This window comes from Akebia trifoliata, chromosome 9 (genome assembly GCF_017979445.1).
Source record: "Akebia trifoliata isolate Shusen 1 chromosome 9, ASM1797944v1, whole genome shotgun sequence".
Classification (NCBI taxonomy): Eukaryota; Viridiplantae; Streptophyta; class Magnoliopsida; order Ranunculales; family Lardizabalaceae; genus Akebia; species Akebia trifoliata.
In genome coordinates, this window is record NC_141383.1 from 20750863 (window position 1) to 20766078 (window position 15216).

Sequence of the window (15216 nt, forward strand, 5' to 3'; positions counted from 1 at the left end):
CTTACTATAGGGCTGCAACTTGGGCTTGTGAAACCCAAACTCAAGGGGTCGAACCTGACCATGGGTTAGAGCTTGGAAGAAAAAAAGAAGAAGATCGAATTAAATTGGATTGGTTTCTGACAAATTTATCAATCAAGTTGTATGATTCACCCGAACAGAAACTTAATATGATTATAATTTAAAAATATTTTCAAATATCTTTTTTTTTTTCTCATTCACAATTCACGTTTCGAACTAATTAGTTATTAATCATCATCATCTTCTTTTTTATATATTATATTTTTTGGGAAAATAATTGCAAATTTTATAATTTTTTATATACCATTTATCTTTATATAAGCTCTTATCATCACTAAATTATCTAGTATTAATGAGAAATGAACAAACCAAACCAACCCAATTTGGGTTGGGCTCGGGTTGAGCATTTCATGTCTGAGATTAGATTGAAGGCAGGCGTGGGTTGTTGTTTATCTAGTGTGGATTGGGTGTGAATTGATCCCTAGCCCACTCAAGTTGCAGCCCTAAACTACTACCATTGTATCTCATTTGGCTCTCCTTACTAAAATTAAAAAATAAAAAAAATGTAGAAGAACTACTCATAAACTCTATGCTATTGACAAATGCCAAATTAAACGCTTGCAAATAGCATTTTTTCCTGAAAATTGATTTTCTTGTAAGCTTTTCTAGTAACAAGCTGTCACGGAAATCAATTTTCTATCTACTAGTCCTAATAAAATGCTCGTATTTGATTAGACATTGTAAGAAAATATCAAAAAAGAGTAGGTTTTGAGTTTTCTCAGAGAAAAAGATTGGGGTTTCGATGGAACTGTAAGTCACTCTTTTACTTAAGAAGACATGAAATTTAGTTAAGGAAAATGATATTATCAACATCAATCAAGGGTGGAGTTAACATTTTGTCAATGTGAGGGCAATTAAAAATTCTTGTGAGGGCAAAAGCGATAGATTTTTCTTTCTACCATTATTAATTTGTTATTAGTCATAGTAGAATAAAAATTCTCATATTTTTAAAAATTTCTTGTGGGGGCAAGTACCCCCCATTGCCCCCGCTATATACCCGCTCCTGGCCTTGATAGACCATAGGCCCAAGGTCCCAAGTTATCGGATAGCCCATGCTTGTTCTTATGGTCTAGATTATTGGTGCTCACATTACGTGATGATAATACTTAAAATAGTAAGGATTGCATCAAGCTCAACATATATATTATTGATAGCGTCCAAGGCTTCATGGGGATGTTAGTAATCTCACAACTTATATTTTTTTTAAATGCCTATGAAAAATAATTATTATTTCTTTTTTTTCGATAGTTGGGTATCCCTATAGGCAACAGATCGGGCCTGTATCTAAGCTTTGCCCCGTCCATAGACCATGGTCTTATCCAAAGATTAGTCCTGGGGCACGTGCAATGCCCGTACATCACATGCACTAGGTAAGTGAAGGTGTGCCCTCTCGGGTGGCCCTTGAGGAATTAATGCTCATACTGGAGGCGTGGAAATTCTTCTGTTGCACTTGATGTTGAAGTTTCATAGCTAGTGAGACTAAAAGCAAAGAGCACAACGCTAGAGCTAACATGCATTAAGGAAAATAGTGCTATTAGAGCCCAAATGCTAAAGTAAAGCACAAAAACTCATGACTTACAAGCATTAATCGCTTATTGGTCTGAAATTGCCATTGAGCCTACCACCTGGGGATATTACTTTATTTTTTTAGTATAAAAAAAACGAAGGGTTTTTGAAGATTTTTTAAAGAGAGTTACTATTTCCACCCCAACTTTTACTAATGCCACACCAATTCCTTTATAAATCACCAAAGAATTGCCCACTGTTGGTGCGGCAATTGCAACTCTTTATTCATTTATTTGATTTTTTATTTAATATTTAATTTTTTTTTAATGTTTGCAATCATGCAGTTACATTTCTCGTTTTGAAAGTTAATTCGGAAAATATATTAGAGAGAAATTATGTCATATTGTACAATTCATGACTGACATCCTAATTTATAATTTTCAACAAGTCTTTGGATTAGGCCAATAACTGCCTCTTTGAAGGTGCCGATTAGCTAAATTGTCTAAATTTTATGAGTGTTGATACCATGTCATGGGTTCAAAACTCATTTTCACCTACTTATTACTAACTACAAACCTACTTGCTTATCCAAGAAAAGAAAAACGTGATTGATCGATGTTATTAGATGGTTAACCATACAAGAGTAAGAGAAACAAAATTTTGCATTGTTTTTTAAATACTTCTTTTCTATTATAGAATTAGATTATGATGTATATGATTGTTTGTTTATTAAGTAAAATAGCAAAAACTATTTTATATTACATTACTTTCATACTCATTCCATGTGAGATTAAAAAAAAAAAAAAAGTAATAAACAATCTATATGGGATATTTGAGGTGATTGTTTCATTTACCCAAATACTATAAGACCCAACTAAGTGCACAAAATATGTGGACCTAAAAATTACACTAAAAGTGATCCCATGAGTTATGTCTTTTCGAAGTTTGTCATCAATGGAATCCTAATGGAATCTTAATGCATATGAAATACTTTTTGGATTTTTTAAAATTTTATGGAGATGCAGAAGAAAAATGCTATCCTCGCTCAGACAATGACATAAATTTGATCAAAAGTTTATTGTGATCTTTTTCATTTTTGTTCAATTATTTTTCTCTTTGGATCATAATACAATAAAATATTTCGAACTATTGTTGTCTGTAGGAAAATTTCTTGATGATTTAATTTCAATCAAATATACATCAAATTAGATAATCATAAAGAAAAAGTCTATGAATGAAGGGTATATGATCAGTTCAAACATATCTAGAACATGATTTTAAATCTTGTTCGATATCGAGATGACTTGCTCAAGTCATTTCAGTCTCATTCAACAACGATACAAATATACATTTTGTCTCAACATTCACATCATCTCACAAGATAAATGAGATGTCTCGGATGAAATTCTGAAAATCTCGAGCGAATCAATAAAACTCGGCCAAGTCGACCGGGATTTTGTAGAGTTTGATTAAAATAATTTTTTTTTTTAGAATTTAAATATTTATTATATAATTGAAACATGATTTTATGGCTAAACATTTTCTAATCTATCTTACTTTATTAAAAAATTATAATTAATTTAATTTAAATATATGTAAATCAATCATTATAAACTGCGAAGCATTCGACCAGTTCAATCAATAATAGGATGCAATTTCCCATCGATGTTGCTTCCGAACCGAGGAGTTGAGATTCCTTGATGGATTCTTTGTTGCTTGCATTTGATTGACTTCCACCTCAAGCCTTGAAATTGGCGAGAATCTTATTCACTCTTGATTCCTACCATCCTTTCCAATGGAAGCTTCAAGTGTAAGTGTAGTTATAGTTCTTTATCGGACCTCCTATGCCTGATAAGGAATAGAGTAAAGGTCCGACTTTAAAGGTTAAGAGAAGGAACTCCTAACTGTTTCACTTATTTATGCTCAAGAATCAATACTAAAATCCATCTAGGATTGTCCATGGATCACCCCTAAACCAACCCGACCCACATTGGCACCCTAAAGGTTCAATACTGATATCCGGTTGTCTATGGGTCAACCCATCGACCAACCCAACCCAACTCACATTGGCTCCCTTATCCAATTTATTTAGATTTATGTGCAATAGAATCTCATAAAATAGTAGCTTGCATTAGAATTAAGGCTTAAAACAAGTCAAGTTTGGGTCGGATATATGTTTATCCATATTCATATTCAAATTTTTTTTAATTCGGATCCTACTCATTCAAATCATATCCGATTTTTCTGATCCAACTAAATTAATTGATTTGGGTTGAATAATTTCAAATCATTATCAAATAATTTATTAAAAAATGTGGATGTGGTTTAAATGTGATTTGAACTCAAGATCTCATTTGTTGACGAATGATGGATTAAAAAATATAAAAATATAACATACAACATACATAATAATATATCATTCAGATATAGACGGATATAGGGATAAGTCTGTATCGAACTCCTGTCAAAGGACATCAACCCATATTCTAATTCGGATATACTAGAAAAAATCAAATCCACTAAAAATCGGATTCGGATCACTTAGATTTTGAATAAAATCTTACTCATTTTAAGCCCTAATTACAATCTCAAATGCAATTCTGGTAGGATCTTTTCTTACATCAATTTTCAAAAGTTTTACATTTACCTTCTTTAATAATTCGACATATTATAATTTCCTCCATTGATCTTTAACTTCACATTTGACCCCAACCTCAAATCATCATTGAGTGAGCATGAAAGCTCCAATAACCTCTCCGCAAATATTTACAAAATTTTGCTGGGTTCATGGCTGCCACTTGTTGATCACAAATCAACTATCTTCCCAAACAGGCCTTGATTAACAAAATTACTTTCTGACAAGAAAAGGGTGGTTTTGTAATTTCCTCACAAATTCTTATCCCAAACAAGGGAGGATATTATAAATCTTTTCATAGTTAGGGAGGCATATCTAATATACATCATATTTATGAATCAAATCTGCCATAAATTTTAACCATAAGAGTCGAACTACTCATCAAAATGCTGACGTCAGCACGGAATCTTCAGAAAAGGTGTTGGATTCTCCACAATTTCCGTATTCCACTTACAGACATCTATTTTTCTTAAAAAGATAGCCCTCCAATATTTCCCAAATTACAAATCCCCCCATAAAAAATGTCTATAAAACTAATGCCCAATCTTGTATTTTGCAAGAGATGTGTTAAAAAGAGAAGAATAAGGAGAATAACAAGGAGAAGAATCAGAGAGACCTCTGTATCTTTTAATGGCAATCAGAATCTCCCCAAAACATCTCCAAAACCTCCCATATTTTGTTAGATTCTTGAATTCTTCCATTTCTCCTATAAATTTATCAGAAAAGCTCGACATTTCAATCGAAAAACCAATCATACCAACTAACAAAACCATTGATCTTGATGATGGTGGGAAGTTATTTTCATCAATTTCTACAACCAAGTTATTAAGATCATTATCAAATCTTCAAATGGTTTCTTACGATCCAATCGTCGATTTCGGTGTTTGGGTTATGAAGTCTAGAATGTTAGAATCTAAGATTTTTAGAAAAATTATATTATCAACTGTAAAGCAAACGTTTTATGATCATTTTTGCGCGGGCGAGAACTTAGACGAAGCGAATCGAACACTTCAAAGGCTTTGGGATGATGGGTTGAAGGGAATTTTGGATTATGGATTGGAAGATGCGACCGATAACAATTCGTGTGATCGAAATTTGAAAGAATTTATCAAGACCGTCGAATCGACAAAGTTCCTTCCACCCTCTTCTGTAAGTTTAGTATCCTTATTTTATTTTCAAATTTGATTAATTTCATCTTGAATTTATAAGAATTCAAGATTTTATTATTAGAATAGAAATAATAAATCATTTTGTTATTTTTCATGAATTCATGCTTAATTAACATGAATTGTAAAGATTTTTTATTTCTCTTTGGTAGATTAAAAAGTGGGATTTAAATTCAGTTAAAGAAGAAGTGTTTGATGTAAGATTTCATTCTGATAAGAACTTAGAGAATTTCATGATTTTTTTATATATTTCTTTTAAATTTATGGATTTTCCACCCCATTTTGGTAATATAAGGTGATATTTGGCCTGATTTTGTAAGAAACTTTTCAATCTTGATCTATAAAAGGATTCTGTTTTAAAGTTATGGAAATAGTTGACCAACTTTCCAATTTTTATGTTCTTAAAATTTGGGGAAATTAATTAAATCAACTATGTATTTTGCCGAAATTATAGAACCAACCCCTTTTAAATAAAAATTTACAAAATAGGGTATATATGACGGATTTCATCAAATTCCCTTCATTTTATTTTATTTTCGTATTTTTATTACTTCTTAGGAAAATAAAAAATTTCTCTAAAGAGTAGACATAATATAGCCCTAGTGTGTACTTAGCACACAAAAAAAAAAAAAAAAAAAAGGCCATAGTGTGTCAACTTACCTAAGTTTATAAAAGCCCTCTGTGTGGAGCACTGATCACACGATCTAGATTCAAATTTCTTTGAACCCACCTTCATGTAGACTACTAACCACCTTTACATGCCAAACAAAGGCTCGCAACGACCACTTTATTGAGATAAGTTATGAGAAGGATGAAGATGACAAAGTTTTTATGTGTCAGCCAACTTCGACACGTAACGGTCATCTTTACTAAGTTTGGGATAAAAAATCAAGTTTTCAACCTATTGACCAATATGTGTCGTTTGTCGTCTTGATCGGTATGCTTTGTGGTTGTCAATTTGGTTGAATCTTCCCCCATCGATGCTAGCCTTTCATTGTATATAGTCTTATACAATATACCTTTAATTGTGGACCATTTTTCTTAAAAAACAAAGCTATAGTTCGGTAGACTACTTGTCAAAATTTGGGGACCACAATAAAGTCTTGGTTCAATTTGGTCTGATCTATTTGTATTTATTGAAGATTTTAGGCAAAAAAATATGCTTGTTTTATTCACTTTTAAAATATTTAAAGGTAATTTTTTTAATTTTTTTTTATGGATTCTTTTGTAATAATTTTGGCATATTAATCTCCTGTAAAAATTTAAGGTAAAACCCAAATATAATTTGTCTTAAAAATCTTTAAAATTTTTGTCTAATTGACCCCAATGGTCTAACCTCGGTTCAATATGGTTGGAGTGACTATCTATATTAAAAATTAATTAATTTTTTTTTACTTGATTATTATTATTATTTTTAAATAGAATTGTGATAATCTGACTACCCCACGTTGCACACTCAATCGACTCTCTTGATGTGATAAGTTCGGGAATCGTAAATATGTATGTCTTGGGATGCACTTTTTTTTATGGGGGAGTGCAGTTTTGTATCCCAAGACGTACATATCTACGATTTCCAAACTTGTCACGTCAGGAGAGTCGATTGAGTGTGTCACGAGGGGTAGTCAGATTATCTCAATTCTTTTAAATAATATCCACAAAAAACATGAGTTCATTAACCAAACCGGTTTTAATAAAAACCCGGTTGGACCCAACCGAAACAATGGTTAGACAACAATTTTTCCGATTGGTTGGACCGATTTACATTTATTAAAAAGCTTAATTATATAGTATATCTTTTTAAGCTAAATTACCTCTTTATTAATTTATAAAATGAGAAAAAAAAAAAAACCGATGGTTCATTGCCCGAACTGATTTTATATAAAATTGGGTTGGACCATCCTAACATGATGACTACATTACCCTTTAATTATTGAGACTATTGTTACATAAAAATTAATTTTATTTATTTTCCCCTGCAACAGGTGAGCTACGCATGTGTGAAGATCACTGCAATTTGCCCAATTTCTCTATTAAAACATGTAAGTGATTTACTAAGATGGGAACACAAAAATCCTACATTTCATCTTCCATGGAAGATCGATACGTTACCGTTCCTCACCGATTCAAGCCCATTCTATCATACTCTTAACAAACCAAACCCATTGACACCACAAGAAGAACAAGAACTTCAAAAAGCTCATCAAAGACTAATCGAACTCTCCGAGAAGTGCTTTGACATGAATTTACCCTTATTAGTCGACGCAGAATACACATCAGTACAACCTGCCATCGATTACTTAACGTACTTGATGATGATCAAATTCAATAGAGACGATAATCCGATCGTTTATGGTACAATTCAAGCTTACTTGAAAGATTCAAAAATGAGGATCATTCAAGCAACACAAGCTGCGGAGAAAGTTGGAGTTAATGTTGGTTTTAAATTAGTGAGAGGGGCTTATATGTCAAGTGAAACACAATTAGCTTCTTCACTGGGCTTTGATTCTCCAATTCATGGAAGTATTCAGGAGACCCATGGATGCTACAACGACTGTGCCGCGTTCATGATTGAGAAGGTTTCTAGGGGATCGGCCGGAGTCCTACTTGCTACTCATAACCTTGAATCGGGTAAGAATTTTATTGATATATTTTATTGATTTATGAGTAATACTCATGGTTCAAAGTTTAGTTTAGTTTTAAAATGTTTTAGTCGAGATCGGAACAAAACATCGACTCCAAAATATTGAATTATTCATGAATGTTTTGGATTGCCAATGTCACGAAGTCTTAGTTTTATAAAATTTCTTGCGTTTTGTTAAATGTGCCTAAGGGCACACTTTAAAATGCATTAAATACACATTCGGAATTGATCTTTGTACCAAAATTACCCCCAATACTTATTCCCAAGGTGTATTTAATGCAGCTTAACATGTGCCCTTAGGACCATGTTAACAAAACTCTTTAAAGGTCTCATTAAGGGCATACGTTAAAGTGCAATAAATACACTTGGGAAATTGTGTTTTGTACCGAAAATGCCTTTATAAATATATATATATATATATATTTTACTAAAATGCTCTCAAATACTTATTCCCAAAGTGTATTTATTGCACTTTAACGTGTTTCCTAACAAAACCCTTCATTTATTTATAGGTAATACTAAGTAAAAAATTTCTTATGGGTGTTTCTATGGTCAATAGGGAGAGTAGCAGCAAAAAAGGCACAAGCGCTAGGGATCGGAAAAGGGAACCATAAGCTTCAATTTGCTCAATTAAAGGGAATGGCAGAAGGGCTATCATTTGGTTTGAGAAATGCAGGGTTTCAAGTCAGCAAATACCTCCCTTATGGGCCAGTTGAGATGGTTATACCCTATCTTTTAAGGAGAGCTGAAGAGAATAGAGGCCTCTTATCTGCTTCAACTTTGGACAGACAACTGATGAGGTACTTCACATTAGGAAAAAAATAAAAATATGAATTTAGAAATCTCGAGATTTAAAATCTCGGCGAGAGGCATTGTCTCGATCAGGAGAAAAATTATGCCTCTCAGTCGAGATATTCTTAGGCTTCCAAAAAATATTCAATATTTCAAGGTCAATTTGCTCTGATATTGGATAAAACTTAGATGTCTAGGAATTATCATTTTCCTTCTATGAGAGTCCAACTTTGAAGCGGGCAACCCGCTTCAAAAGTTGAAGAAACCCATCTTTTTACAAGACACGTGGTGTCTTGAATTTATTTTGCACCCTTACATTTTCACAAAAATTTGAAATACTACCTTAGAAACGCCACTTGTAATTTAATGGAGAGCGTTTCTTCAAAATTTTGAAACGGGCTGCCCGCTTGAAAGTTTGTTTCCTTCTATGAAAATGAATTCTAACTCTTTTATTTATTTATTATTATTTATTTTGTAGAAGAGAATTAAAGAGGAGGTTGAAGGCTGCATTTATGGGAAGTGATTGCTGACTTCCATTCACCATTAAGCTCATCTTTTTGTGAAATATTAAGATGTAAATGGGGGATACATATTTGTTTTTTGTTATTTCAACCTTGTTTGTAATATAAATTGTGGGCTTTTGTGGTTATATTACATCTTAAACTTTCCCAAAAAGTTTGGGGCATGGCATAATGAATAAAGTTCTTCCATTCAATCTTGTCTAAAGTCATATCTTCTATATATTGATTTAAGTTTCTTCGAATCCGTTCTCATTATTTCAATACACGTCCATTTTTATTAGTTAATTATCAATGATAACAGGAAAAATGATAGTACATTTGCAACGTTAGATTTTTATTTTGCGTTGTTTGTAAAATCCGATCAATTTTTGCAAAAACTCAGCTTAGTAACTTGATCTGGATGAGCTAAGTGGTAAGGACGATTGGGTTTGCTCCCCAAGTCACACCTTTGAATCTCTGTATTCCTCTCCACATAAAAGTGATTATATTTAACTGCTAAACACGTGCTAAGGTGGTTGGTATGTGCAGCCGGCCAAAAAAAAAAACAACTTGATCTAGGTGAGAGTTTTGATTTTGATGTTTGCTTTTAATATAAATTTGTGATTGTAAAATCTATTAAGTTACATTAAAAATCAATTATCTTTTGATATCTAAAGATAATGTTTGTAGGTGTCAAATCGACAAATCGATTTGTACTAGTTTGGGAGGGCTTGATTCCACTGGTCCAAACTAGAATTAGCTAAAATTAGGAATAACACATTAGGGAAAATGTAGGAACAATGTCGGTAGACAATAAACTAAGAAAACTTGATTCGAAAGAATGTAGATTGAGATACTAATAATTGATATAAATAAAATTATACTAACAAAAGATAGGATTTTAGATAGGGTTTGGGATCCATTGACTTAATAAAGAAATATATTAAAAAGACACAAAAATAAAATCATTTAGAATATTGATTGCATGTGTATTGGAAATTGTGGCATTTGGAATTCTACATACGCACGCATGTTCATAAATATTTGAAGTGTGAATCCCAAGTCCCAAGTCTTAGTAGGAGCGTGGCTGTAACTTGCTTGATATGTCGTGTAGAGGAGAACGTGGGTTTTGTTCCTATTTCACCATTTAAAACAAGTTAAAAGAAAATAATAGCTGATATATTTTGAAAAAAAATTCACCTATGACCTCAATTTTACAGCTCAACCCTCTTTCACCCATGCTTTTAAAAGACTCCCTCCCTCTAAATTTATGAGATAAGTCGATTCGTGAGGGTCGCCTTAAAAGGTACAAAAATATTCATTATAATATATAGAAGTAATGTTCTTTTGTCAAAGTCCTAGACAAAGTGTTTTGTCCTATATGGGCTAAAAGTTTTGGAATAGGCTGATTTTTTTGTATGAATGATCTATATGGTGAGGAGACCATCCTCACAAATAAATCAGCTCATTCTAAAATTTCTAACTTTAATTTATAAGTTGAGGAATTGTAGACTGTCGATTTTGAATCGTTAGTTTGTAATCATTTTTTATGAGGTTAGAAGTTTCGAAGTTGGCTGATTTTTTATTAGGATGATCTCCTCATTATAGAGATCATCATTACAAAAAATCAGCTCATTCCAAAACTTTTAGTTCATATAAGACAAAATCTTGTCCAGGACTTTGACTGTTGAACCCGACTCATATATATATAATTTTTTTATTATAAAGTATCGTGATTAGAAGATGGTAGTGTTAGAACAAAGTAGAAGAAATAATGAAGAAAAAGAAGAATATAATTAATCTAAAATTAAGACTTTGAGACGCGCACGAAACATTATCTTTAAGGTGTTATTTGTCTCCACGCCAAATAAAGTTTACTATTAGATTCTTGACAAAACACCTCCAGGATGCAACAAAGTCTGAACTTTACAGTTAGGAATACCGAAGAAGTTTCTAGAACTCTTTTAAAGAACTATGTATAATTATTATAGTGCGCGCGTGCGTGAGAGATAGAGAGAGAAACATTGTGATTTTCATCTCTAGATAATGACATATATGTAAATGTCAATGTGCCTATTCGATAGCTTACTTCTCTTTAATGGAGGTAGTCACAAGATCTTTATATTTAGAAAATAAATATTTAAATTATTAAAAGTTAAATATTTTTATAAAAACACTTGGTCGATTCGAATGAGTTTTATTAACTCGTTCGATAGTTTGAAAATATTGGATAGGTCATTTATATTCCAATGTGAAGGACGATTCGCATGTAAATCTACCTCATTCACGAACAATATCGAGATGACTTAGACGAATTATCTCACTCTCGGATAATTTTTAAAATTATATATATATATATATATATATATATTGTTTATTGATTTTTAAAACAATGTTTCTTCCTCACTTCATTGTAGATTGAGTGAGACATTTATCTGTACTATTATAATGAGAGAAGGCGGGGTAGAAGTGGTTCGACACCAAAATTTGAGTGGTCATAAATGCCCCCCCCCCCCCCCGCCCATTTATATTTAAATTGGATATAATCAGGGTCATTTTGGTAAAAATTCAAGAAACTTGCAACTCGTTGCTCATCTTTCAAATTTACGAACGTTACCATTTTTTATTATGTAATCTTAAAAATCCATTTAATAAATATTTCAAATTACAAATAGGCGAGCCTGGATTTGGTAATATGAAAAATGAGTTGAGCTTGGGTTAGGAAATCTCATATTTATTTATTTTTTAAAAAAACATTAGTTTTCTCTTTCTAAATATATTTGTAAAATTACGGAAAAAAATTATAATATACAAATTAATGGATTTAGAGGTTGTGCGCAAATTTATTTACTAGTGATTTATTATTTTTTTTTATTGTATTTATTTTTAAGATATAAAATAAAATTTATTTATTGATCAAAATGAAATTAGACTTGTTCAATGAGTCCAATCTGCCCAAAATTACCTAACTTGGGCAAACTTGAGCTCAACCCGATTTTAGAAGCTCAATCTCAGGCTGAGCTTAGATTAATGAGCTCTAACCTGATGGTTGGATTAAAGATTCTATAACTTGGGTTGAGCCTAGGCTGACCCCCCAACCCGCCCAAGTAGCAACCCTAGACCGTAAAGTCAAATGTTTAAAAAATAAAATACTCAAATAAACTCAAAACTTATATTTCTTAAATGGGAACCAATCCCAACTTCTCCTCTCGCTTGACGTGTTATGTTGTGGAGCTAGCATTCCTCACATTCAAATGATTCTCTCTATCCTTCATCCATATCTTGTCTCTTTAAAGATAATATATTAAATATTATAATATATCTTTTAACTTTATTATGTAATTATCTCACTTAATTTCATATCCAAATTCAATAAAATAATATTTCACATATCAAAGACAACATTATTATTTCATCCATTTTTTATAAATAGCAATAGATTCGAGCTGGTGAGCCTCTAAGGGACAAAAGAAATATCTTGTTGTTTCTTCACCAATTCAATTATTATTGGACCAATTATTAGGATTCAAATCCATCGGTTAGAGAAAAAAATAACGAATAAGTATTCATAAAGATATGCGATCACATTTGCTATTTACTTATTTACCTCCCTTGAAATCAACATTCAACTCAAGGGTATAAAGGTAAATTCATCAAATGGTTTCTACGACAAGAACCATGTTAGTTTTGTAAAAAACAATAACTACAAAATCAAATCTATAACTATTTTCATGAATATTAAAATAAAATAAAAATCGTGTTGGAGTAACATTGAAATTGACATCGTTTGGGACATTGGTGTGCACAGAATCATAGATGCTTCTCACTTGTATCTCAATGAAAAGCATGTATGGTTCTATAGACATATCTACGTCAACAATGTCTGAAACAATGTCAATTTCAATGTTACTTGAGCATGTTCCTTTAAGAAAACAAAAAAAAACTGATTCAGTAATTTCAAAAATCTACGTAACTATTTTAGTAATTTTTTAAATATTATCGCTATCGTATAAAGGCAATAGTGTGTTACATGCTCATCACTCCAATTAATGAAGAGCTTCCCAATTTTATTTAAGGAATTCTGTTGGATCCACCAAAAGGGACCTGTTAAGCCCTTGTGAGGAGGAGCAAAATCCAAAGAGGAAATTACTAAAACAGTTATATATTTTTTAGAAATTACTAAATCAGCCATATCTTTTTTACATGTACAAAAATAGCCATATCTTCATATTGCACATCCTGATGTGAAAGTGTGTAGAAATCAAAGATGCTTTTCATCGAGATACGATTCAAAAAGCACTTTCACGTCACGATGTGCGATATATGAGGTACAATCCTTGTCAAGAAATTATTCTCTCCATTACAAAAATCTCATCTTGATTTAGAAGAAAATGAAATCCATTCATTTTATGCTAAAAAGGGAATTCTATTTAAAAGAATAAATATACTTAAGTTACAAACAAATGAAAGAAAAAAAAAAAAAAAGGGTTGAAAATGATGGGCATTGAAATGTGATAAAAGCTTATAATATGGACACACACACAATTACATTAAAAGAAAATGTAACTTTAGACAAGATTACATGATGGAACAAGATTCGATTCTACCCACATTAAAATTTTGGAATAACAATTTAATGATAACGATGAGGAACAAGTGTACGCAAGGAAAGTTCCACCATGTTGAAGATAACGTAATCATAGTAACCAAGTTTGGAGGTGGTTTCAATTTGTTTAATTCGGATAAATTTAGAAAAGTTCTATAAAATTCTTGAAAAATATACAAATAACATTTTTGGATTTCTTACCAAAACCCATCTTCTTTATAAACACCACCATCTTGTTCATCATATGCGAATGTTGAAGAAAATAAATTTTTTATATTCAATGATTAATTGATGAATCAATAAATCCGAGAATTTGCTAATAGACTAATCCCTTATTTGGAGAATTTTTTTATTTTTTTATTATAGAATTTTTGAAAAAAATTGGAGAGTAAATTCTGTAATTATGATACTAATTGCCTTTATTTGATATTATAGGTGGGGTATGATAATCTCCAAAATTAGTTCTCAATTGTCTTGCAATATCTCCAAGACAAATCAACAGAGACAAACACCCACACCCACACCCACAACAAAGAATAATAGTTGATGAATAGTGGGCACTAATGCTCACATAATCAAACCAACTTTTTGTTACAAAGGCGAGATTCCAAATGGGTGGTGGTAGAGAGGGATTCCACCACAATTTACATGATATGATGTAGATGTACATGTATTATTGGTGCATGACTTCATAGTAGGGCTGTCAATGGATTGGATCAGACCCAAAATCCGATCCTTTCTACCCGATATCCTATAGGAATGATTCTGGATCAACCATGTTACAATCCGATAATTTCAAATTGGATTTTGCCCAATCCAGGCGTGATCCAATTGTTATTGGATCTTAATATTCAGACCTGATAAAAATTCAAACCAACCAATGCTTATCAGTTCAGTTATGGGTCTGATCCAATATTTATCAGAACGGTACCGAGTCAAACCCAAACCATGACAGACCCACTTCAGAGATTCGATTGGGCTTACTTTACAACTAGGTTGAATCATGGGGTTCTGTTTGGCAACAAGGGTAAATCTTTCAACTCTGCTCTTGTTGTTAGCTTTGGCATTAAAATTGTGCCTATTCTATTCACATGGATCCAGATAAGAAGCTTTAACGTCTTTTAATGGATCGGATCATATCCAAAATCCAATCCAAATAACTTTGGGTCTGGATAAGGGATTTGGGTTTTGAAACAGATCAGATTTCATAACCTACTAGATCAGATCAGGATCAACCATCTCCCAATTTGACAGAGACCAAATCCTATGTGAGACTACAAAATATATGGAGT

General features: G+C 32.0%; 1 protein-coding gene across 2 annotated transcripts; it reads left to right on the forward strand.

The window, feature by feature from the left end:
• Nucleotides 1–4765: 4765 nt before the first annotated feature.
• LOC147394576 (proline dehydrogenase 2, mitochondrial-like) lies at nt 4766–9533 on the forward strand. 2 transcript variants are annotated; one of them, XM_086454384.1, is made up of 4 exons: nt 4766–5368; nt 7368–8013; nt 8586–8826; nt 9297–9533. In XM_086454384.1, the coding sequence occupies exons 1-4, from the start codon at nt 4850–4852 to the stop codon at nt 9346–9348; spliced, it is 1458 nt and encodes a 485-aa protein (XP_086310510.1). In that variant the 5' UTR covers nt 4766–4849; the 3' UTR covers nt 9349–9533. The 2 variants fall into 2 exon arrangements, with proteins under 2 accessions (XP_086310510.1, XP_086310511.1); XM_086454385.1 differs by having other exon boundaries at nt 9300–9533.
• Nucleotides 9534–15216: the final 5683 nt, after the last annotated feature.

Excerpts from the sequence above, each read along its gene's own strand:
- LOC147394576 (XM_086454384.1), top strand. The coding sequence starts at position 4,850 with ATGGCAATCAGAATCTCCCCAAAACATCTCCAAAACCTCCCATATTTT. Across the intron at positions 8,014-8,585 it reads TACTCATAACCTTGAATCGG|GGAGAGTAGCAGCAAAAAAG; the intron begins GTAAGAATTTTA and ends TATGGTCAATAG. Across the intron at positions 8,827-9,296 it reads TTGGACAGACAACTGATGAG|AAGAGAATTAAAGAGGAGGT; the intron begins GTACTTCACATT and ends TTTATTTTGTAG.